Consider the following 24788-nt stretch of genomic DNA (forward strand, 5'->3'; position numbering starts at 1 on the left):
TGACCGCTGCGCGGGGGCCGGCAGGCTCGCGCGCCTTACCTGGGCCCGGGGGCTGGCAAAGTTGCACGGCTCCACCTCCACCTCTGCGTCCTCGGGGCCCCCGCGGAGCGCAGTGCGGAGCCTCTCCAGGTGCTCCCTCAGGGTGACCCGCTGGTGGAAGGAGAACGCCGGGTGCAGCGAAGCCATGGTGAAGAGCAGCAGCAGTTCCTCCTGGGCCCTGAAGCCCAACCCGCCGCCGGGCCGGGGCTCGGCGCCGCTGCCTTCCGGGCCGGAACCGTCCTTCTCTGCGTCCTCCTCGCCTTCACCGTCCTCCCCGCGCTCGCCGGGCTCGTCCTCCACGCCTCCCCGCGAACCCTCACCCCGAACCGCGCGCAGGCTCTTGAGCACCGAGTCCACCTGGGGCAGGAGGCGGTGCAGGCGGCCGGCGGCCTCACGGTTCTCCGAGCCCAGCAGCGCCAGGTAGACGATGAGGCGCGAGCGCACGGCCGGCTCTCGAAAATCGGCCAGCGGCCCCGGGTCCGAGAGGCCGTTGGCCTTGGCCTCTGAGTCGCGCAGGTAGTGGTAGTCCTTGCGTGCCAGGTCCTCCAGGCACGAGCCGAGGAAGCGCAGCTCCAGCGGGTTGCACAGGTCCAGCAGCCCGCACATGAACTCCAGACGCTGCGCCGAGCCCAGCACCAGCCCAAACCACTCGTACACTCGTTCCTGCTCGCGCAGCGCCGCCGCGGGCCCGCCGCCTCCGCCGCCGCCCGGCATGCCCGCCCCCGCCGCTGCTCCGCCAGCAACAGGCTGCCCTAGCCCCCGGGGCGGCGGCGGAGGCGGCGGTGGTGGTGGCGGCGGCGGCGGGGGGCCCCGCGGCGGGCCCGCGGGCGGCGGCGGCGGGGGACGGCAGTCTCGGCGGCGACGCGGCGGCGCCTTTGCGCCCGGCCGTGCGTCTGCCTCGGGCTCCTCCGCCTCGGGCGGCGGCTCCACGGGGTGCGTCGGCTTCAGCGGCAGCTTCATCCTCAGCATCCTCGGCTAAGGCGGCGCGGACATGCGAGCGGGGGCGGGCAGGCGGGCGGGGCCGGGAGGGGGGGCGGGGGCCGAGGCGGCGGCGCGGCCGTCAGGAGCGGGGTCCCTCCATGCCGCCGGGGGAGGGCCAGGGCCGGGGCCGGGGGCGGGTCTCGGCCGGCGAGGGGGGCGGTGGCCGGCCGGCGGGGTCGCCGGCGTCGTCTTCCCGGGCCGGAGGCGGGGCGTGCCCGCGGCGGCTCCTCCCCCTGGGCTCCGCGCCGGCTCTGGAAGCCCGAGTGCGGGTGGGAGCAAGCAAGCGAGTGTGTTCTCCTTCCTCCTCCCTCTCTCCCGTCGTCCGCACTGGGCTGGGGCGGCGGCGCCTGAGCGGTTCCCTCGCGAGCCGGTGTGGACCCAGCGGCTGGGAGAGGAGGAGGAGCGCCCGGGCCGGGCGGAGACGCTTGCGGGCTCCGCGCAGGTACCTCAGCCAATCAGTGGCCAGAGTCGACGGTTGCGTAGTTCTCCCCGCCCCCAGGGGTCGCCTCTCCGAGAAGCCACGCCCAACTGCTACCGGACCGGCTCTCTCTCTTTCAGCGGCTTCCGCGCGGTCCCAAGAGCAGGTCTTTGCCAGTTTAGGGTCGGACGCGGGTGGGACGGAGGGGCGGTGGCCAGGTGCGCCCGAGCGCGACGAAGGGCATGCGAGGCCCACGTGAGAGGACTGAGGGGGATTGTTTCACGTTTTCCCAGGGCCCTAGGCCGACTTTGGACTCCTGACTCCCCTGCTCTGTCTCCTCGCGGGGGCCGCCGCCCCACCTCGGCCAGCGCCGCCGGGTTTCCTCCGAGGCCGCAGGGAGCGTGTCCCGGCCGCGGAGGTTGCTCTGAAGCGCGCGCGCCAAGCCCCCGACGAGCTCGCTCAGCGCTCCACTCGGGCAGTCGGCGGAGGCGGAATCCCCCGCACAACTTCACAAGGATCGGTGGCGTTGGCCCTCTGAGTTGCGGATCGGGGAGCTGGCTCGGGAGGCAGGGCTGTGGCTGTGGTTGGGGAGCCCGGACGCCTCGAGCCCGGGCGAGCGCCCACGCCGGGTGCTGGCTGCCCAGAGCGGAGGGGGGGACGCGCGGCCCCGGGGGCGCAGAGGCGACCCGACCCGAGGAACTTCCGCGGCCTCCGGGCCGAGGGGGGACGCGCCGATGTGGACGCCCCTGGCCTAACAGTGGCCTCTGGTCTGTAACGCTCTCGGGAAATTTTTTGCACGACAGTTTAGCGAAAGTTCCTCTCCGCCCCCACCCCTCAGCCTCCATCTTTTGGGGATCATTTTATTTGCTAAATAACCTTATTGGTGCCTAACACTAACATTTTGGATCCTTGTGCCGGTGTGAATTCCCGGTGATTTCGAGGAACTTAATAAGCGACCACCTTGACAGGCTTTCAACATTTTTATTTTTTTTAGTTTTGTTACATATTTAAGGTTTAAGGACCTTTAAAATGTTTCTCTCACATTGTAGGTGTTTTTTTTTTTTTAACATAGCCCCAATTTTTAATACCCATCTGGATTTTCTGAGGGTTAATTTTTAAAAGGTGGGTTTGATTTTAAATCCTTAATGTGTTTGTTTTGGGGTTTTTTTTTAAAGATTTTATTTATTTATTTGACAGAGATCACAAGTAGGCAGAGAGGCAGGCAGAGAGAGAGAGGGAAGCCGACTTCTCGTTGAACAGAGAGCCCATGCGGGGCTCGATGCGGGGCTCGATCCCAGGACCCTGAGAGGGAGGCAGAGGCTTAACCCACTGAGCCACCCAGGCGCCCCATTAAATCGTTAATGTTTTAAGTCCTATTCCAGCCCAGCTATATAGCAGGAGTATGTAAAAAATAAAAATAACATTGTAACTCTGAAATGTTGGGACGTCTATGGGAGAGCATACTCTGAGCCCTTTATCTCACAACTTTATCCCCTAAGAAGCTAATTTATAATTGAATAAAAGGCTGAACTGAAGCCCAAGTCAGTTTCAGCAATAAAACAGGGAAAGGGAATTATTTTCAACACAGCTGAGACTGGCAAAGTATATGAAAGCCATTCTTCCATGAAATTTACCATTTCTTTGCATTCTTTGGCTGTAACGTAGAAATCGCTACAATCAGGAGAAACCTTCATAAAGACTTTTATTAACAGTCCTTACTCCCTTTTGCTGTCCTCTTCAACTTCCCTGGAATCTTTTACCCTATCTCACTTACCTCCCACGTTTCTAAAGCATGGGCTGAAATACTTCAGGCAACCAATAATTCTATTAGCCCAGCTAGATCCTCACAGGCTCCTACTGAGTCACCTGTCTAGATCCAGGTGTCTCATGTAGTAAGATAATACCCATTGGGAGGTGATTTTTATATGTGACCCAGGCAGAAGTTCTTTGGCAACAAGAAGGCATTTGGTAGGAGCTCTCAGCGATACCTGACCCATGAATTTTATATTAGAATTCAGATTTGTAAAATAAGATGATGACATTTGTCCTTCTATCTATGGCCAATATTAGAAAATGCAGTGATCAGAGCTTTTGCATATATTTGACATATATACAATGATTTAATGATTCTGCTTGTCTTCTGTCAGCTGGACAATTTGCTATTTATACCCCAGTGCATTGTTTCAGACCTCTCTCCATACTGCAACTCACTAGACCAACTCAACTTTTTTCCCACCCTTTAAAATTGAGAGAGAGGATACATTCATTGGGCAAGAGGGATGTACTACTACAGTGCCTTTCTGGGAGTCGCCCAGATGGATGTCCCGGGATACATTCCCTCTACATTTTTTAGCTGGCATTCTTCTGTAAAGAAGACCTTTCCCTGCACTCTTCTCCACACTTTCTCTTTGAACATTCTTATGGACTTGGATTCTTTTTTTAGTCACTGTGTACCATGCTATTCTTTTTGATACTCAAATTCTGCTAGGTGTAGGTATGTTTAGTTGGGAAAAACTACCCAGATGATTCTAATAAGACACCCTAGGAAGGTATTCCTCCCACCAAGCCTACCTATTGAGAAGAGGTAGGCTTCTCAATCTGCTCTAGATTCTCTGGTATTTTACATACCATGCCCAACACTAATGTATGGCACCTTTCCTGGGAGACTAGTGTTTGGTTGAATACAGAGTCTCCCTGGATCTGTGGTTTCATTTGTCAGAGAGATTCTTAGGGACTTGGATGGACCAGATGGCCCAAGTTCTCTCACTTGTACATTGAAATGTGGAGAAGCCGTGGAATCCACAAATCTTTGAAGCCTGTCCAGAAATAAGCCTGATTCTAAAGTGGGTTGATTTGGAAAATCCTCAGGCTACTGACTCGTGTTAGAAATTCAGGAACTCGGGGCACCTTGGTGGCAAGGTCAGTTGAGCATCTGACTTGGTTTCAGATCAGGTTCTGATCTCAGGGTTGTGAGATCAATCCCTGAGCTGGGCTCCATTCGGAGTCTGCTTGGGATTCTCTCTTTCTCTGCTTCTGCCCCTCCCCATCTCTCTCTCTCCCCCTTCTCTCTCAACTAAATAAATCTTTAAAAAAAAAATTTCAGGAGCTTGATGACATTAGATACTTGCCTGGGTCTGTGGGATGTCTACAAATAGACCCTGTGCCCAACTGTTCAGAAAGGTAAAGGCTGTCTCCCCAGAAAAGACAACACTGCTTCCTAGGGACTGATGGAGAGGTAGAGCTGAAGTGTCAGAAGTTTGGCTTGCTAGATAGAAAATCACTATTCCAGTAGTGTTCTCTGGAATGGAATTTGCTGAATTCATATACTGCTTTAAATATGGTTACATCAAAGTACTGGTGAGCTGTTAGTTGTCAACCCAGGTCAAACCCACTATCTCTTATATTTTTGCTCATAAAAGAAGCCTATTTTTTTTTCCAAGCATCCAGCCTTCTCCCAAAGATCCCATATCATTTGAGGGGCACCTTTGCCAGCTCCATAGATAGATCTTGAGCAGTAACCCAATCAGGATAGCCCAGATTTCTTGCCAGTTGGTTCAGAAATCTGGAGCTATTGGGATACGTCAAAAGGACACCCAAGCCAATAAACTCTGGCACACAGAGAGGCTCCTACTCAGCAAATCTAGCAGAATTTGAGTATCAAAAAGAATAGCATGGTACCCAGTGACTAAAAAAAGAATCCAAGTCCATAAGAATGTTCAAAGAGAAAGTGTGGAGAAGAGTGCAGGGAAAGCTCTTCTTTACAGAAGAATGCCAGCTAAAAAATGTAGGAGGAATGTATGATGAGGAAACTACCATTTTGCAACCACCAATGTAATAATCGATTTACACATTTTCTCCATTGGTACAAAGTTGCTAGGAAGCAGAACATTCATGTGTTCTCGACACCTCAGTTAAAAGGCTTCAGAAAGCTACTTTTTCATCCCTAAATCTGATGGACACCACCTTAACTACGTGGTCACAATAAGCATTACTGATAATGGGATAATCTAATACCATATTCTTCCTCCTGTTGTGGATGCCATTGGAAGAACATACTACTTGTAAAAATCTTGCCAAAATGTTTACGCTGAATGTAATCATGGTGAAATAAAACAAATCATACAAGACAACTGGCCTGAATCTTAAAAAATATCAATGTCATGAAAGCAAAGGTAGGCAGGGGACTACATTGTCCTAAACTAAAGAAAACTAAAGAGGAGCACCTGGGTGGCTCACTGGGTTAAGCCTCTACCTTCAGCTCAGGTCATGATTTCAGGGTCCTGGGATTGAGCCCAAGCGTCAGGCTCTCTGCTCAGCAGGAAACCTGCTTCCCTCCTCTCTCTCTGCCTGCCTCTCTGCCTGCCTGTGATCTCCCTGTCAAATAAATAAAATACTAAAAAAAAAAGAAAAGAAAAGAAAACTAAAGAGGCACGATGACTAAATGACCAAAGAGGCATGCCAAGGGGCATGATGACCAAATCAATGATCAGTGATTGGACCGTGGGCTTAAAGGCTTAAAACAAAACAAAAAAACCTTCAGGGCATCTGGGTGGCACAGCTGGAGGAGCATAGGACTCTTGGTTTCAGGTCAGGTGGGGATCTCAGGGCCATGAGATTGAGCCCTGCGTGGAGCCCGTCATCGGGATTCTGTTTCCCTCTCTATCCACCCCTCCTGCTTGTGCTCTCTCGCTCACTCGCTCACTCTTTAAAATAAATATTTTTTAAAAAACTCTAAAAGACATTTTGGGGATTATTATGTAAGTTTGAATAGGGACTTAAAAAAAAAAAAAAGATTTTAGAGAGCCGGTGAGTGGGGGGGAGGGGCAGAGAGGGAATCGCAGACTCCATGCTGAGCAAGGAGCCGGATGCGGAACTCCAGCAGAGCTCAATCCCAGGACCCCGGAGATCACTGCCCAAGCCGAAATCAAAAGTTGGACGCTTAGCCTGCTGAGCCACCCAGGAGTCCCTTAAATACGGACTTCTTGTTAGGCATCATTGCTTTATCAATGCTAACGTTCTTGGGTGACATAATGACCTTGTGGTTATATAGAAAAATGTCCTTGTTTTCAGTTGGTATCTGCTGTAGCATTGAAGGTTTAAATGTCATGGTATCTACAACTTATTTATTTAAAAATTAGAGAGAAATCAAGTGTGGCAAAACATTGACAATAGGCAAATCTAGGTGAAGGGTATATGGGTGAACACTGAACCATTTCCCCTTTCTGTGATTTTCTTTTCAAAATAAAGTGAGATAGTGGAGATTACAAATACAGATCTACAGGATGAGTAAAAGGCACAAAGTATATATATTAAATTTATGAATGTCGCTTATCCCATTTCAAATTAACTGGTTTTATAAATGGGACAAAACATTAATCAAAGTCCTCTTTAAAACTATAAACAAAATGGAATAGTAAGATTCGTGAAAGGAACAGGGAAGCCTAATGGAGAATTCATTTTCTAAATTTGTTACCTCCGTATATTGACCTCCCCGAAAATTAAAGAGTGAAGCTGGTCAAGATCAACCTGTAAAGGCTTGCAGAATCGAAGTGTCCCAAGAGTCAATTTGGCAACACGTTCCAAAGCAAGAACGTGGGATCTAGCCAAATGCAAGCAAGGTCATCCTCAGGCAGAAGCATTTCTAAAAAAGGGTGCAAAATAATCTGCTGGAACCAAAATAGAGAAATCTTGGTTAAGTACCAGGAGGATGGTGTTCCATGGGGAGCATGTTATAATTAAATTACCTTCATTTTTCTTATCTGCCTTCTACCAAAAGCAATTTAAGGAGATTTCTTGTAATCTAACTAGGGAAAATGGAGAGTCAATGCATTTGTTCAGGTTAACGTGGGACTTCCCCGTGTCAACCATCGTTGCATCTAATGGATAGGACTTTACTGTCCCCAGAACGACACACTTTGGCAGAAGACTGAGCTCTTTAGGCTTTTCTCTCACTCCCATGGAAAGTCTTTAAGACCATGTAGTTTTCACCCTAGGATTCTGATTCGGAACCTAATAACCTTTGAATTAGCAATTCAGTTTCCTATTGACTTAATGCTGGAAGGATACCCCTAGAGAACGGAGATATATAATCTTCTCCCAAGAAATAAATACACTGACATTCTGCTTACTGATTCTTTGTAGGTTTAGTTAGAGGGGGTCGCTCCCCTGAATCGTGTCAATTCTGAGTGAACAAGATCACTTTCTTGGATCCTGGCTTACATATATTACCTTGAGCAGCCCACTGTTCTTGTCTGAGATAATTTTAACTTCTACACATTTAGGTCCAAATAATACAATTTAAAGATTTTCTCTTGGCAAAAAAAAACTATTTGAAACAATTTCTTAAAACTCTAAAATTTAAAAAATGTTCCTTAGCAGCTTTAGAGGACAGATTACAAATTTTTATGTTAAAAGGAAAATACTAAATATTAAAGACTAATACTTAAATCCTGTAAACAAATTTATGTTTAGAATATATATGTATTATATATATATAAGTAAGTGGTGAATTATTTTAGTTCATTAAAAAAAGTATTCAATTAAAAACTACCAATTTCTGATGTAGAAAAATACTTGTTTTATTTTTCACTTTTTCAGCTGATTTTGATGGAACTATGTGGATACAAGTGAAGCAAGTATAACCTAAATTAAACATTCCTCTTGCCACCCTGATCCCAGAGCACATCTACACATCAGAACACTGGTGCTGTAGACTAACTATAGTTGAAATATTAAAAGAAATATTTATTTTGCTTTTAAACATCAAGTCAGAATTTATTTTTCTTGCATTCAATATTTGTACTTAAAATGTTCAATCAACATTTACAACTTTAAGGTTTTAAAGGTTTTTCTTCATTCTTAAATATTTTGCTATTAAAAAAGGCATGAGAGGGCACTTGGGTGGCTCAGTGGATTAAGCCTCAGAGTTCTGATTTCGACTCAGGTCATGATCTTAGGGTCCAGAGACCCTAAGGCTCTGGGCTGGGCATGGAGCTTGCTTAAGATTCTTTCTCTGCTACCCGCTGTGCCCCGATCCACTCACCCAAATTCACTTTCTCCCTCAAAAAATAAATAAATTTTATATATATAATTTATTTATTTGTTTGTTTGTTTGTTTGTTTGAGACAGAGAGGCTGAGAGCAGAGCAGGGCAGAGGGAGAGGGACAAGCAGACTCCCTGCCAAGCTGGGAGGGGGGCTGGATTCCAGGACCCTGAGGTCATGACTAAAGCCAAAGGCAGACACTGAACCTACTGAGCCACCCAGGCACCAGGAGAATAGTTTTATTTCACAGAAATGTATGCTAACTCCAGACCTTAAGATTTTATGTACTTAGATCTACTGTTTTTCAGACTGAACTGTGCTCTTGTAAGGTTGGCAAACTCGCGGCGAAAGTCACGGTTGCTGTTGAAATCCGGAGGGCGGGCAGAACCATGTCACTTCGATCGGGAGGCTTCGCCTGCTGATGTCAGAAGGGCTGGGGATGACAGAAGGACTTCGGCTAAACTGTCCTTTCCCGACTTCCAGGCTCCGAGGAGCCTTGGGCTTCGGACAGTCAGCCACACGAGGAGATGACTGCCTGGGGCCGAAGGAAGACTCCCACGCACCCCCCACCCCGTCCCCTTCTCAAACCCGTCCCCCTTTCTCCTCCCACGCCTCCGCCTCTGACCCCAAGGTCTCCACGTCCAACGTCCCATGGCCAGGAGGAAGGCCCCTCCGTGGATTCACCGTAGCTTCTGCTCCCACCTGGGAAGGCTCTGGCGAGCGCGGCAGCACAGCTCACCTCCCTGCACGTCCTGCCCGTGAACTCAACGGAGGGCCCGAAGAGCTGACGTCCCCTAGCGGCCGGAGGACCCAATCGCGCGGAGTGGCCCTGGTTCCCTCCAGCTCCACGTGTTCGGGACTGGCCGGTGTAGGCCCGACTCCGGCGACGCGAAGCCGGCAGAGCAGAGAGACAGCGGGAGAGAAGGATCCTTTCGCCGCAGCAAAGTCCAAGTCTTTCTGAACCGCGACAGTGATGAAGACTGGTTACCGGGTATTGAGCTGCGTCCTGTCGAACCGATCACTTTAGGCACAGTGGTCTCTTAATCTTCATAACATTCTTCAGATAAATGCCATTTTGTAGATGATGTTATAAACTGGGACTCAGAAGCTGAGCCATTTCCCAAGGTTTCATGCCAGAATATGGCGGAGGCCTGATTCCAACCCTGCTTGGCCACCCAAAACTGCCTTTCCAACCACTGTACCAGCTAGAGAATGGGGAAAACTTTCAATTCCAGGAGCGAAAGGATTTAAAGTAACATTTACCACTAGTTTCCTCACTATAAAAGCCACAGGTGTTTGCTATTAAAAATCTGAGTAATAAAAAACCTTGATTAATGTTAAGAATTTGAACTTAGCCATCATTCCACTCCCTACAGGTAGCTACTATACATTCCATTTCCAGTATTTTTCTGTGATTGAACACGTGTGAGCACGCATGTATGTATGTGAGTATATTTGTGCAGAGTATATATGTATTATAAACTAGTTTGGGGGGTGCTACATTTTTATCTTAAGACTCTACTGTAGATTTCCCAATTTGGGGGTTGTTCATTGCTAGTATATAGAAATATAATTCATTTTTGTATGTTGATCTTGTATTCCACACTTTGCAGATTTACTCATTTTAGTAGTGTATGTGCATGTCTGTGTGTGTGCGCGCACGTGCTTTAAGATTTTCTGTACAGAATCATAAGTCTGTGAATAAAGACAAGTTTCGCGTTTTCCTTTCTGCTAGTGTGCCTTCTTAAATTCTCAATTTGCCCTGGCTAGAATTTCTAGTGCAATGTTGAAGAGGTAAGAGTGAAAGTCCCTACCTTATTCTCAATCTAGTGGGGGAAAAAAATTCAGTCTTTCACTATTGAGTATGATGTTCGCTACATCTTTTTCATAAGTGCCCTTTATTAGATTATGGAAGTTCCTTTCGATTCCTAGTATACTGAGGGTTTTTATCCTATATAGGCATTGGATTTTGTCTCACGCTTTTTCTGGGTCTTGGAGGTGATCATGTGCTTTTTGTACTTTACATGGTGTATTATATTAAATGATATTTAGATACTGAACCAATCTTGCATGCCTAGGGTAAATCCCACTTGGTCGTAATGTATCTTTTTTGTTATATGTTGATTTCAGCTCTCTCGCTGGCCGCCTCTCATCATCTAGGCTGTCTGAGTAGAGCTAAGTCACTGGGAGCTGGGAAAAGGGGTGGAGGGAACAGCCCCAGGCCAGAGCGCCACAGACTTCCACTGATCTTACTGAAATGATGTTCAACAGTTGATCGCAACCAAATTCTTCTCAATTTGTTGTAGGACTTGGGTCAGTTTACAGAGTTCTGCAATGGCCGTTTTTGATAGTTTTGTCCAATTTCATCAGTGCTTTTTGGGGAAAGGATTTGGCACGCTTCTCCCTCAGTCACTCATGTACCCCTAACCCCTGCCTTCAGCCACCCCCAACCCCAGCGGTTTCTGTAGGGACGAGCTATACGTCCCTAACTTTTCCCAGTCTACTTTAGTTCATGTTGTTTCCACTTTATGCAAAATGTAGAAACCTTGTGAGCTGTAGGTTCATTGGCTGGTGTTAGGTTTATACATAAGTTTGTTCACCTCAAAAAACATAGGTTCATTTACCATTTCTAAGAGGCATATGTAAACACTCAGTCCATCTCCCGTCCTATCCTATACCTATGAGTATCTGCAAAAAATTTTTAGGGTTTAGATTGAATAGTCACGAAGCCCCTTTTCATTTAGAAAGCACAAATGCTTTTAATGAAGAAAAAATTATAACAAAAACTCTTTACATATGTTATGTATCTGTGAATAACACATGCCTTTTCTTAAGTTTAAAATTCTTGAAAGGACAAGCAAGTCTGTGTTTTAGGGACTAGTGCCTAGAATAATAGCTGTAATTCTTTCACTGTATAAAAGGTACAGAGGGTTATTTGGGGCAAAGGTATTATGTGCAGAGTGAGTGATCTGTGTGTACTTGTAACACCTTTGCCCCCATGAGATCACACAGACCTGAACTTACATAACCTTTACATCAGGAGAGAACCAGCATCCACCACTAATTTGTGACTACGTGATCACTAATCATTCATATCTCTTTGACATGTCAGGAAATGGTATATTTTCCACTCCTGATTGTACTAGTCTGTAGCAATATAATTGAGGAAAACTTTTTAGGGTGTGGTCTTTGTTTTAGTCATGTTTCCTTTTTGGAGAACGAATAGTTTATTTTTCAATGCTGTCTCTTAGCATTTATAGCATAATATATAGCATAATATATTATTAGCATAATATATTTTTTTTCATCTTGCCCCAAAATTACCTCTTGGAGAGGTATGCTGTCAATTTTCTGCTATGTGTATGTTCATATTGTCTGGTTACATGGCATTTATTTATTGTGGAAGGTTAATTTTTAGCAATCAGAGAACATGTTTATCTAACTTGCCATGAAGAGGCATGCTAAGTTGGTGCTTTATTCCTTGTCTGGAATGTTGCTTATCTTCTCCTCATTCCTCTAAAACTCAACCGTCCTCAGGGACTGAGCTCACATCTCCTCTTTCAGGAACTCTTCCATGACCAGCCCATCTGGAAATGGCCTTTTTCTCTTTCCTTCCTTCCTTCAGCAAATATGTATTGAAGGTTCACTCTTTGTAAGACAACAATTAGGCAACAGAAGTTATAGGAAAGTTGTATCAAATCATTTCGCACTTGCAGATATGTGTTTATATCTTATTTTCTCAGTTAAATTGTGAGTTGCTTGGGCTATATCCTCCATCATATTACTTACATTCCTTATAAAATGTAGTTGGGGGGTGCCTGGGTGGCTCAGTGGGTTAAAGCTTCTGCCTTCGGCTCGGGTCATGATCTCAGGGTCCTGGGATCGAGCCCCATATCAGGCTCTCTGCTCAGCAGGGAGCCTACCCCCCACCCCCGCCTGCCTCTTTGCCTACTTGTGATCTCTGTCTGTAAATAAATAAATAAATAAAAATCTTAAAAAAAAAATGTAGTCGGGTGCTTCTATTTAGTAAAGGGTAGGGAAGTTTAATTTATATGATGACTACATTTGTAGACTTTCTTTAAAGATACTGAAGTTTGCAAGACACAAATAGTTCCAATATTTATATTATTTAATCATTCCACCCCAAATATCTCAATACAGGTATGGAACTAAATTTTGAAACTATTCAAAAGTCTGTCACTTTGTCACAGTTACATAATGACTCCTACCTGGCTCCCCTTATCTCCATTATTTTTCCAGTTTCTGTAAGACTGGTGTGTGTGTGTGTGTGTGTGTGTGTGTGCCCGCGCACGCGCGGGCGTGCGTAACCATATAAATATAACACCATATAAAGCATTAAATAATCCCAGCCTGTGTCAGATTCCCAGATAGTTGCCTGAGAGTGCAGGGCCCAGGAGAAAGAGCATTGTCCCTGAAATTAGGACATAAAGCTTATAATCCCTCACTAATGTCCATCTCCTCCTTTGCAAAATATAGGATATGGGAGGTATTGGGCTGAGTGATTGCTACAATCTCTTAGAGCTCTAAAATTACATGAGCTTCTGCAGACTGATTCTTTGAATAAAAATCAGGAAGTGGAACATCAGAATTTGCTGTACAAATATAGTCTACATCACTTGCAAATTTTAGCCTGCTGTCTCCTCCTTTTCTAATGTTTATGATGAACCATCTTTGTGGAACCTGTTTTCCCAGTCGAGAAGGCCCTTCTCACCCTGTCTGTGTGTGTGTAAGTCTCACCCTGTTTCAGGGTCAGATTCTGCCAGTCCTAGAGGAAAGGAACTAACGTATCTTCTCCAACCATCTGGTCCCCCCGAGCCTCCCCACCCTCTGAGCTACCACATCCCCTACCACCCAGTCCTCTTTTCTCCCCACTTATTTCTATGTGTAATTCTTGTCTATCCTATAGGATGTGGGCCATATGTTCCGTTTCTTTTCATGACTCTGTGTTAAATAAACAAACTGATTAAAGCTTGATTTTTAAATTCAAATATATTAGTAAACTGCTAAAAACCTTTCAAAGGCATAGGTAAAATGAAGGACATTTTCATATAAATTAGATGTGTAGCAAACTGTTTTAATGGAATATTTGCTTCATATAAGTTTAAAAAACTTGTTTTACCAGTAATACTTATATTAAATAGGCTATTTTGGAACATAAACTGCTACAACCAATTTGTAAAACAATGTGACAATATATATCAAGAATCTTAAAAGTGTTTGTACCTTTTAATATACTTATTTCTGGGAAGGTATTCTAAGGAAATAATCCTAAATCAGAAAAAAAAAAAAAGGCTTTATACAAAAACATGTGCATAATAGCTTAATCTGCAATCTTACTATCCCCAGATAAGTGAATGGGCAAATATATCATATACACATGAGACAATATTATGTAACCATTACAAATGTAGTTGGTAAAATGTCTACCAATACAGGGAAATGGTCTCACATAATGTTGAGCGAAAAACATCAGGATATAAACGTTTACAAATAGCAAGGTCAAAACAATAAGCAAAGGGGCGTGTGGGTGGCTCCTTCCGCTTAGCACCTGACTCTTGATTTTGGCTCAGGTCGTGATCTCAGGTTCCTGAGATCAAACCCCGTATGGGACTCAGTGCTGGGCTTGGAGCCTCCTTGGGATTCTCTCTCTCTTCTTCTCATTCTGCCCCTCCCCACCCCGGCTCATGCTCTCTCTGTACAAAACAAAACAAAAACAAAAACAAAAATGCAATATGCAAAACTATGAGTAGAAAAAAGAAATGGAGGAGAGTATACTAAAATGCTAAAAGGCGTTATCTTTTTATGGCAGAATTGCAATTTGAATTTTTTTTCTTTCTACTATTTTGCTTTGTTTTGTTTTCCACATTGTCAAAATTGAGCATACATTCAATTTGGAATGGAAAACAATATAATTTCAAATACGGGGACTCCAAAGATTTAAGTTTCAAGCAGATATTTTTTAAAGAACTCAAATATCTTATTTAGCATCCGAAGAAGATGTGGTTGTCTAAATAGAAGTTCAATCTTTTCTGTCACCCTCTGAGTGTGGTCAAGTCTGAAGAGTGATCCAACCACTCGGTCACTAGTTTGAATCTCTTCCTCAAACTTTCTGCTCATGCTGTCCTGTGGAGTCCTTGAACTATTCGCACTTCCACGGAGTTGAGAATAAGCTTTGAAGAAAGAGACTCACACCTCCCTTCCTCCACTTTATGGTCAGTTTCCCAGCTCGGTCAGGCAGTTTTTAGTCTGTACTCCACACACACCCCCCACCCCTGCAAAGGGGCAATGGTTCCTTACCTTTGACTGATCAGGGTGACAGGGATTCTTGGTGATCTTTTGACACATCAAGAACCACACACAAAATAAGTCAGCCATGGGACATACACACTGAGGCAGCTATTAGGCAAATTTATGATACTAATAAAGCAAGTGCCTTTTGCTTAATGCTGGACCGAATTTGCCTGGTACTAAGTTTTAAAACTGCTTTTTAAACATCCCGTTTGGGAATATCTGCCTTAGAATAATTCGTGTATCTTAATCAGAAGGAATCACAAAGGAACGATTCTAAAAGGATCAGATACTACCCCTGGAAAGGGAAAGAGAGTATCCTGAGAAACAGAACTGAAACCAAAGTGATAGAAAATGAAACGAAACTGAAACCTAGCCAGAAAAGCTGTTTAAAAAAAAAAAAAAAAAAGTCCTGATCTTAACAGAGTCATAGCAGGTAACTAGATACGAGCCAGTATTACCAAAAGTAAGAGAACTAAATGTCTTAAATTGTCCTAGGTTACATTTCTACCCAAAATGAAACAGGTCAGCAGCTGTGTGATCTTGCTAAAGTTACTAAACACCTCTGAGTGTTCGTTTAGTTGTCTGTGAAGATGGGTATGGTAGCACACATCAGCCAAGATTCAATATAGACTCTCAGAGCTGGAGGGGGCCTTAGGGATCGTCAGGCATGACTCTCCGCCTACCCCCCAACCAGGACAGGGCCTTGTCCTAGCCATGCCTCCTCCCAGTCCCTTGACAGTCAGGGCTACATCTCTCCTGTCAGGACAGCAAGCTCTCGTGGCAGCCAGTTTCTGCAGGGCCCACCCAGGGCCCAGGCAACCTGAGTCCCAAGCAACGTGAGGGACAGGGTGAGAGAAGAAATGGAAGACATGAAGCTGATCTGGCTTCATAAGACAGCTCTGTGGGGACAGCTGAGGGGGCGAGGGGGCGAGGTGGCTCGGTCTGCGGCACCATCAAGTGATGACCAAGCCAGACACAGGAGATGGTGATGGGGATCACAGGGTAAGGGTGCTATGCAGACAGGACTCAGAAGAGAAGAGCCCTGGGCTTGTCTAAATCCTCTGCCATCGCCATCTTGAAATTCTTGATAGATCTGTGGTTTTGTTTTTTTTTTTTTTTAAGATTTTATTTATTTATTTGACAGAGAGAGAGATCACAAGTAGGCAGAGAGGCAGGCAGAGAGAGAGGAGAAGCAGGCTCCCTGCCAAGCAGAGAGCCTGATGCGGGACTCGATCCCAAGACCCTGAGATCATGACCTGAGCCAAAGGCAGAGGCTTAACCCACTGAGCCACCCAGGCGCCCCGCCATCTTGAAATTCTTAATAACCTTTTAATAATTTCATTTTACCTTGGCCTCCACCAATTATGTAGCTAGTCCCGGTATGACATCCAAGACCCACTTAGCAGAGTGCTGGGGGAAGGTGAAGAGGGGGACACAGGGAAATCAAGAACTGCCCTGGCATGTGTGACTTTTTCCTATAGCCCAGTGAATGGTAGGACAAGGCTGCATTGTTCTTCCTGTCCCCTGAGGATGGACTTAGCACCTACAGGATTAATCTGAGGGTTCACGGGGACTGGGATTCATTTCCACAGAGGTAGCTCCACGGAGATATCTGGGAGCAGGGGCAAGGGCCTGGTTGTTGTCATTTCTCCCCCTGTATTTTGTTGAGGTAAAATTAATGTAACGTAAAAGTAACCATTTTTTAGTTTAAAGTATAGAGTTCAATGGCATTTGGTACACTCAGTTGGGCAGTCTTCGCTTCTATCTAGTTCCAAACCATTTTCGTCCCCTCAAAAGGAAACCCCATACCCATGAAGCAGTCACTCCCATTCCCCACTTCCCTCAACCCCTGGCAACCACTAATTTGCTTTCCGTGTCTATCCACTATCTATCGCGGACATACCACAGAAATGAAAACATACAATTTGTCGCCTTTTGTGCCTCGCTTCTTTCACTTACCGTCATGTTTTTGAGGTTCACCCACATTGTAGAATGTAGCCTGTAGCACTGGGGCATTGTGGACCAATTATATTCCATTGTGTCAACACACCACACTTGGTTCATCCATACCAGCCACTGACGGACGTGTGGGTTGTTGCCACCTTTTGGCTGCCACAGATAGTGCTGCAATGAACATCTGTGCACAGATAACAAATGTCCGAGTACCTGTTTTCAGGTCTTCTCCAGTACATCCCTGGGATGCTGGGTCATATGGTAATTGTTTAACTTTTCGAGGAACCACCCAACTGTTACCACAGTGGCTGTACCATTTTACCTTCCCACCAGCCATGTAGGAGAGTTCCAGTTTCTCTACCTCCTTGCCAACACCGGTTATCTTCTGTTAACTTTCTTTCTAATTGTAGCCATCCTCATGAATGGGAAGTGGTATTTTGCTGTGGTTTTGATTTGCATTTCCCTAGTGACAAATGATGTTGAACAACTCTTCATGTGCTTGTTGGTCATTTATACATCTACTTGGAGAAATGTCTATGCCAGTTCTTTGCCCATTTTTGAATTTGGTTGTTTGTCTCTTTGTCATTGAATTCTAAGAGTTCCTTATATGTTTGATACAAGTCCTTTACTGAATATATAATTTACAAATACTTTCTCCCACTCTGTAGGTCACCTTTTCACTTTCATAAATAGTCCATTAATGCACAAAAGCTTACAATTTTTATAAAATTCAATTAATTTTTTCTTTTGTTGCTTGTATTTTTTTGTCATTTTAAGGACTCCATTGCCAAACCTAAGGTCAGGAAGATTTACTGCTATGTTTTCCTCTAAGACTTCTACAGTTTTAGTTTCTAACCTTAGGTCTTTGATCCACTTGATGTGATTCTGTACACACTGTAAAACAGAGGTCCAACCTCATTCTTTGGCTTGTGGAGATCCAGCTGTCCCAGGGCCATTTGCCAAAGCCCCATTTGATTGGCTTGGCCCCCTGGTCAGTTAGCCACAGACTTATGCATTTATGTCTGGACCCTTGATTCTATTCCACTTATCTGTATGTCATAGTTTGAACGGGTGTGGATAAGCATGTGTCAGAATGGGCTGTGATCTGCCTTACACAGAGTCACGGTAACGTGTCAATAACCTGGACAAAGGTTGAGACACATAGTGCTTGGTAAATGTGAGTAAGAGCAGAGCTTTGAACATTAAGCATAAATACTGCAAACGCATGTGCAGAGGCCACGATCTAGGGACTTGTTCAAGAACTTGGAATAAAAATATCTAAACAAAGACAAGCCGAGCGGCCTTACTTGGCAAAGCTGTCCTAGAAGCAATGGTTCTTATCTTGGTGGCTGAACTCATTCTACAAATACAAGTAAACATCTTAGGGAAGGGCAGATCCATCACGAACACTGCAAACAGTTCAAAATATGGTGCTCTGTAGGCTAAAACTAGGAAGAAATTATGATGTGTGAACTTGAAGCTACTTTAAATCATCCCCCTGTTTTCCATTTGGTTAACATAACAATTTTTTCTCTCTCTTTAGACAAAATGATCAAACTTTCTAAGAGTAAATTTAGTTCAAATAAATTCAATCAGGTCATCCAAGTAACTTATGATTTACTATTTAAATTTTAACTAAGTATTAATTATGTTTTAATGTTATTATTAGTATGTTTATATATTTAATTATAATACATTGTGTTATTCTATTTTCTTAATTATTAGTCATCCCTCATTCATGAAAATGCTTAAAAATAACTCTTTAACTCAACAATTTATCAAGGGTTTACCTCGTGTACCATGGTGGATGACATTTGTGTATTCACATTCAGCAAACACTGTCTGAGCACAAACGCATACAGTCTGGGCACGGGGTGAGGTGGGAGCAGACCCTGTCTTCCTATAGTTGCTGGGTCCTGGGTTGGTCCTATAAAGGGCACTGAAGCAGAAGTCACTTTTCCAGGGCCCCACCAGCTGCGTCCTGCCCCAGGACTCCGAGCTTACAGCTAGTCAGGTCCACAGGTGTGGGGCCCGCTAGCCTCTCAGCTCAGCCAAGACACATAAGAGCTTCTCCTGTGGAATTTTGCTGGGATGCTAAGGGAAATTGCCAAAGAACAAGAAGAAAGAAGCAAACAACCAAGCAGAGAAAGGGACAAGTTTACGGAGCATGGATTATTTATCCCAAGGGAACAGAGTTCTTGATTTCAGTCTCACTAGAAGGGTGTTTTCCTAAACCCCAGTTTTCCACACACCAGCCCCTACCTACCATGCTCCTCCCCTTGGCTGCCACAGTTTTACAGGTGCCCCGAGGGAGGGACAGGACCTTTCCTGGGGCCTCACAGGCTATTCTCATTAGGTTCCAGAATCTTCAGGCTTTCTCTAGGGCTGATTATCTTAGGGATGAACCTCTCTCCAGTCCTTGGCCCACCCCTAACCTTGGGAGGGCTGGAAGGCAGAGGTGCAAGGGGGGGTCACAGGCCGTATGTCTGCATATTTAAAAGTCATAAATCAACTAGGAAACTGTCAAATGACACGTCCTCCTTCCTTGACGTAGATGTGACTTCATCATGACATGGACGACAGGTTCCTATTTAACCCTGGAGCACGGCCTACCCCCATTTCTCTTCTTGGTTTGTTCCACAATCTTTCAGATCTGTACGTAGACACTCCAGTCAACCATTCCATGTTCACTACTATTCTTACTACCTTTTGTTATAATTGTAACTATAATCGTTTCATGGTAATAATCTATATCTCAATAAAAATTAAAATTTTTTAAAAAAGAGGAGGAGTAAAGAATGAAGAGAAAGAGAGTCTGTGTCGGGGGGTATGTGTGCAGTATGGCCCACACACCCAAGGGAGAGGTGCCCCTGCGCAAGGCCTGTCTGCTTCATAGGAGCCCCCCACTTGGGACAAGGAGTCCATAAGGAGCCTACTCCTCGTTCCAAGCTCCTCCTTTCCAAATCATGCTCCAGGTAGCCAGGGCCTTGGAATTCCCTGCCGAAACAGCCTACAGCCCATTTCTAGGGCCTGCACAGCCTTTCCCTCTTGCTGCCACTCTGACTGGGTCTTGACCCACTGCCCGTGTGGACACCTTTAGAGCCCCGGGTGGGCCAAGGGGTGGCTGATTGTAAAGACTATGAACAGAATTCGATTCAGCAAATGAAGATCTAGAATGCTGGTAACCCCGCATGGTGGTGACCCAGTGAGGAACGAGTGCAGGCGCGTTGTTTCTCTCCTCCGGAGCCATAGAATTCTGGAAAGGAGAACAAGAAAGCAGAGCCAGTCTGGTCCGCTCCTTGAGCTCCTGTAAGTGGGACGTGGTTTGTAAGACACACAAGAAGCAAGATCCACTGTTCTGCTCCAGCCACTCACTAGCCATCAAGTCCAACATCAGGCATGATCCGAAGATGAAAGCGTATACATCTGCATTTTGCTTCATCATTTCACTCTTCAAATCACAGGTTGACTGTACTTCTCTGGGAAGAAGGGCTGTTGATTTTGGCATCCAGCACCCACAGTTCCAAGTACAGTAACACTTTCTAGATCCTTCTGGCTCCACCAGGATGTCTGCCCAGGAGGCCAACAGTGGGGAGGGGCTGCCTCTCATGCCAAGTCCTGTCACACCCGAGGGCTTCCTGAGAAGCGCAACAAGCCCATTCTCTGAGGATAAACTGAGCAAGGCTGTTAGGGCACAGGGGAGAGCAAATCTCAGTGAAAGAAACTTCTGGATTAGTATTCATAATTATCAGTAACAGAATCATCCGTCAGTCACGAAGTGCTGCATGTTTAGCGTTTGGAGCACTTCTTTCTCTATTCCCCGCCTAATTTATATTTCACAGCAGACTTTTGGAATTACCGTCTTGCGTATTTATGCCCTGCTTAGTTTTCCTCCCACAAGGATTTGAAGCAGCTTATCCCCTTTAAAGTTAATATGTTTGGATCCTAAAACTTTTCAAAATGCATTTGGTTTTGTATCTGCCAACCAAAACGTCTCTTGGGAGATTGTCAGAGAAAATAAATAACCAAGGAGGGAGAGCCAGAATTGAGCTAGAGGACACTTGCATCCCAGCGTATTAGAAACACGCTCCTGCTGTGGCCACACTGAGAGAAAAGGCGAGATGCTTTAAAAAATGATTTCTATGGCATTGGTCTGAAGAACAGGGCCTGACACACCACTGCCTAGAGTCACAGTGTCCCAGTCGGTGTGTGGCAGCCCTGTGGAAGGGCCAGGGATGTCTGGTACCCTCTGTCACCAATACTGTTTACCATGCGTGCTTTGTTGGAAATCACTAGGTCGAGCCACATCTTAGGCTTCTCCACCTGGATGGCTCCAAGAGCTCCTCCAGGGCTGGAAAGGGCGCTCATTTGTATTTATGTCCTAAGAACAAGGCATCACGACTGACATGTGGTAGGCTCTAAGTAAACGTTGAGCAGAATCTGCAAGTGTGCTTTTTATAGATTCCTCCAAGTCATTTTTAGAATGTTGAGCCCTAAAAGCTCAAGGACAGAACTATCGATCCTGCAGGTGCCAGGTTGACAATAATTTATTAATCCGTATTGGGGAGATATTAAGTCTAAAAAGGAGGACTTTGCAGGACAGGACGGTTTTATTCAAACACTAGAAAGTCTGTCCCAGGAGCAAGCTGGAAGCCACTGAGTGAAACACAGAGAAAAGGTGAAGTTTCTCAAGGACAGTACCAGGGGCTAGGGCTTCAGGAGCCGGGCATTCTCGCTGCTGCTGGAACGAGGGTACAGGCACAATTTTTCTGGGGGAGAATTTGCTAATATGAATGGAAGTTTTAAATATGCGTAGAACCTTTGACTCGAGAATCTGGAGTCTCATTTCTAGATTTTGTTCTTTGAAATTTATCAGCATCAAAAAGATATGTGTACACGGGTGTTCAACACAATATTGGTTATAATAATGACACATTTCGAACAACATGAACTTTCTACATAAATCATGATCTCTAGATACTCAGGTGTATCCATTTCCACTGAATGGATTATACAGTGGTTAAAATGGTGTTGTAGAGTTACACTTACTTGAATGAAAATATGTTTGTACCATATGGCTAGATAGAAAAAGCAAGATACAAATGGCACAATTTTAATTTAATAGAAATATATTTGTAGTTGCTAGAGAGAGACAGAGATAGAAATTCGTGAGGAATATACATCAAAATGTTGATGGCAGTTATCTCTGTGGGTGTCAGGAATACAACTAATATAACATTTTTTGTTTTATCTGTTATTTCTAAACTTTGAACTATGGATATGTGATACTATAATACTAATTCTAATACTAATGCTAATTCTAAACAAAGTTGGGACTGATGAAAACATGCCCCTCTTGTCCGTTAAGTCAGTGAGCTCTCTGTTGCCTGAGGTGCTCAGCTATAGTGGAAACTGTTTCAGGGCCAGATGTTGTAGGAGGAAAGCTGGAAAAGAAGAAGCCAAACCATTTCCAACCGTAGATGCTCTGATTCCATGAAGGAAGATGGTGACATTAGAAATTGTGTATAAGTTCTTCTCATGCTTTGTCAGATAAACATGGTTTTTCAGAAATAATATTTAAAGATTTTTTTTTGCAAGGCTTGTTTTTGATGGTGAGAATATCATTTAAAATCAGAAATTATATTCTTTGTTTTTTAAACAGAGCAAACCCTTTATTTCCAAGTTTTACATACTTTCCTTAGCAGAGGAAAGAGAGATCAGGAACTCAATGATTTTTATTTTATTTTACTTTTTTTCGTGAGGGAGAGAGCAAGGGGAGGAGGGCAGAGGGAGAGGGAGAGAGAGAATCCCCAAGGAGACACCACACCCAGCAGAGCCCAATATGGGGCTCAATCTCACAAGATCTGAGATTGTAACCTGAGCTGAAATCAAGCATTGGATGTGTAACTGACTGAGCCACTCAGGTGCTCCAGAAGTTATATTCTTAATATATTTGCCTTTTTCTATGACTTCTCAATGAGCAACAAAGTATGAACTGGAATATTCTCATTTGTTCACTAGTTTGGCACGTAATACATTTTTGTCTGCCTCTGAAAACAGAAATAATATTTGCCTCTCATCTCACTCGGCATGATGTAAGCTCCATGAGGCCAGGCATTTATTTATGCTGCTCCAGAGCCCAGGAGAGTGCCTGGCACACAGAAGGCACTCAGTAAATATTTTGTGAATGAATAAATGGATGTTGGCATGGGAGAATAAGCAACTTGGAAGAAAGCTGCTCTGCAAATACATGCTTTGGGCTGTATTCATTTTAATTACTTTAAAAACATGAATTGGTAAATGGAATTCCAAAACAAAAAGACATTTTTTTTATGCAATCAATTTTTCAAATTACTAAACTTCTTTCAAAGTCAGGTATGGTCTTTCTATAGCTGTATATTTAAAAACTGAAAACCACAGATCATGTTCTAGATCACTTTTACTCAACAAAGCTTTCGGCAACAAGAGAAATGTTCTCTATCTGCACCCTCCAATATGACAGTCCTTGGCCATGTGAGGTACTAAGCACGTGAAAATTGGTTGGTTGAAAAGGAGACACTGAATGTTAAATAGTATTTAGATTTAGAAAAATTCTTGACCACACAGCCTTCCTAATCTCCAGTAGTACCGCAACATTCTGGACATTCCATACATTTATTTGTATCCAAAATAAGGTTTCCAAATAAGGTTTATTATACAATCCCGATCCTAGCTCTGATTCTAGAGCGCCCTTTTCACTAGTTGACTACTGAGGAATAGGGCTTTACGATGGTGGTGTTACGATATAAATACAGGATTTTGTTTGTTTTCACTTAAGGATCCCTGTGACATTATCTACAAAGCAGACCTCGGTGTCCAGGGATTGGGTGAGGCAACCACTCAGGAGGGCCAGCCCACTGCCTTCCCCAGAAGCCCTCATGAAACATTCATGCAGAGTGTTCTTCTTTAATGGACTATTTATCTTAATTCTTCATCTCGTTGATATGTAACTAACTGTCCTATGGACATTGGTATGATATGGATGGTACCGTAGGTCAAAGAACAGGAAGCAATTTAGGAGAAAAGCAAAAATGGAGAGAGAAGGCGGTTAAACAATATATTTTTGTGGGACTTAACCAGAAAAAAATTGTTGTGAGGTTTACGAAGAATTATAGCCATTTGCTGAATGAGGTGCAATCAGAAAACAGCTAAGCTTCAAACACAGGACACTATAAGCTTTGGCGGCCATTCCTGAGTGCTTCTGATGCTGTATGTCCATTTCCAAAGCTTCACTAATTCCTATGTTTCAGATTGAACTCTTCTTCTCCAGTCCCACAGCATCAGAGTCGAGGACTTCAACCAACTGTCTAACCCCAGTGCCATAGACCGAATGTTGGTCTCCCCCCAAATCCTTATGTTTAAATCTTAATCCCCAATGAGAAGGTATTAGGAGGGGACTTTGAGACATGATTAGCTCAAAAATACAGATTCAAAGGGGAACGTGCACTGCAGTGTTTATAGCAGCATTATCAACAATAGCCAAACTATGGAAAGAGCCCAAGAGTCCATGGACTGATGAATGGATAAAGAAGATGTGGTGTATATGTACAACGGAATATGACTCAGCCATCAGAAAGAAGAACTCTTGCCATTTACACTGGCATGGATGGAGCTCGTGTATTCTGCTAAGCGAAATAAGTCAAAGACAGATACCATATGATTTCACATACAGGTGTGATTTAGGAAATGAAACAGATGAGCATAGGGCAAGGGGGGAAAAAAAGGAGAGAGACGGGGAAGCAAACCATAACAGACTCAAGACAGTGAACAAACTGAAGGTTGATGGAGAAAGGAGGGTGGGGGATGGGCTAAAGGGTCATGATGGACATAAGGGCTAAGTGAGTGATGGGCATAAAGGAGGCACTTGTTGTGAGTACTGGGTGTCACGTGTAAGTGATGAGTCACTAAATTCTGCTCCTGAAACCAATATTACACTAGATGTTAACTAACTAGAATCTAAATAAAAATTTGGAAGGAAAAAAAAAAAAAAAGAGGCGGGCCTTT

The 24788-nt window shown here is 44.6% G+C and overlaps 2 protein-coding genes and 1 long non-coding RNA gene across 7 annotated transcripts in view; 1 reads left to right on the forward strand and 2 right to left on the reverse strand.

Moving 5' to 3' along the window:
- Positions 1-1016, reverse strand: part of ZCCHC2 (zinc finger CCHC-type containing 2) — a 67424-nt gene extending 66408 nt beyond the window's left edge. For all 5 annotated transcript variants that reach the window (XR_014303087.1, XR_014303088.1, XR_014303089.1 and 2 more), the window contains exon 1: positions 40-1016. Coding sequence is in view for 1 of the 5 variants with exons in the window: in XM_082700169.1 (XP_082556295.1) it covers positions 40-1008 (969 nt within the window). In the remaining 4 variants the exon portion in view is untranslated. The remainder of the gene's footprint in view (positions 1-39) is intronic.
- LOC309848501 (uncharacterized protein) lies at positions 1016-10204 on the forward strand. Its single transcript, XM_082700170.1, has 2 exons — positions 1016-1462; positions 8964-10204. Exons 1-2 carry the CDS (start codon positions 1119-1121, stop codon positions 9439-9441), a joined length of 822 nt encoding a protein of 273 aa, XP_082556296.1. The 5' UTR covers positions 1016-1118; the 3' UTR covers positions 9442-10204.
- Positions 10205-11213: 1009 nt separating this feature from the next.
- Positions 11214-15108, reverse strand: LOC309848502. The gene is made up of 3 exons (XR_014303091.1): positions 14799-15108; positions 12270-12445; positions 11214-12128 (listed from the first exon to the last, which is right to left on the reverse strand). It is a non-coding gene; the product is annotated as an uncharacterized lncRNA (long non-coding RNA).
- Positions 15109-24788: the final 9680 nt, after the last annotated feature.

The sequence above is a fragment of the Mustela nivalis genome (genome assembly GCF_964662115.1).
Source record: "Mustela nivalis genome assembly, chromosome: 14".
NCBI classification, from domain to species: domain Eukaryota; kingdom Metazoa; phylum Chordata; class Mammalia; order Carnivora; family Mustelidae; genus Mustela; species Mustela nivalis.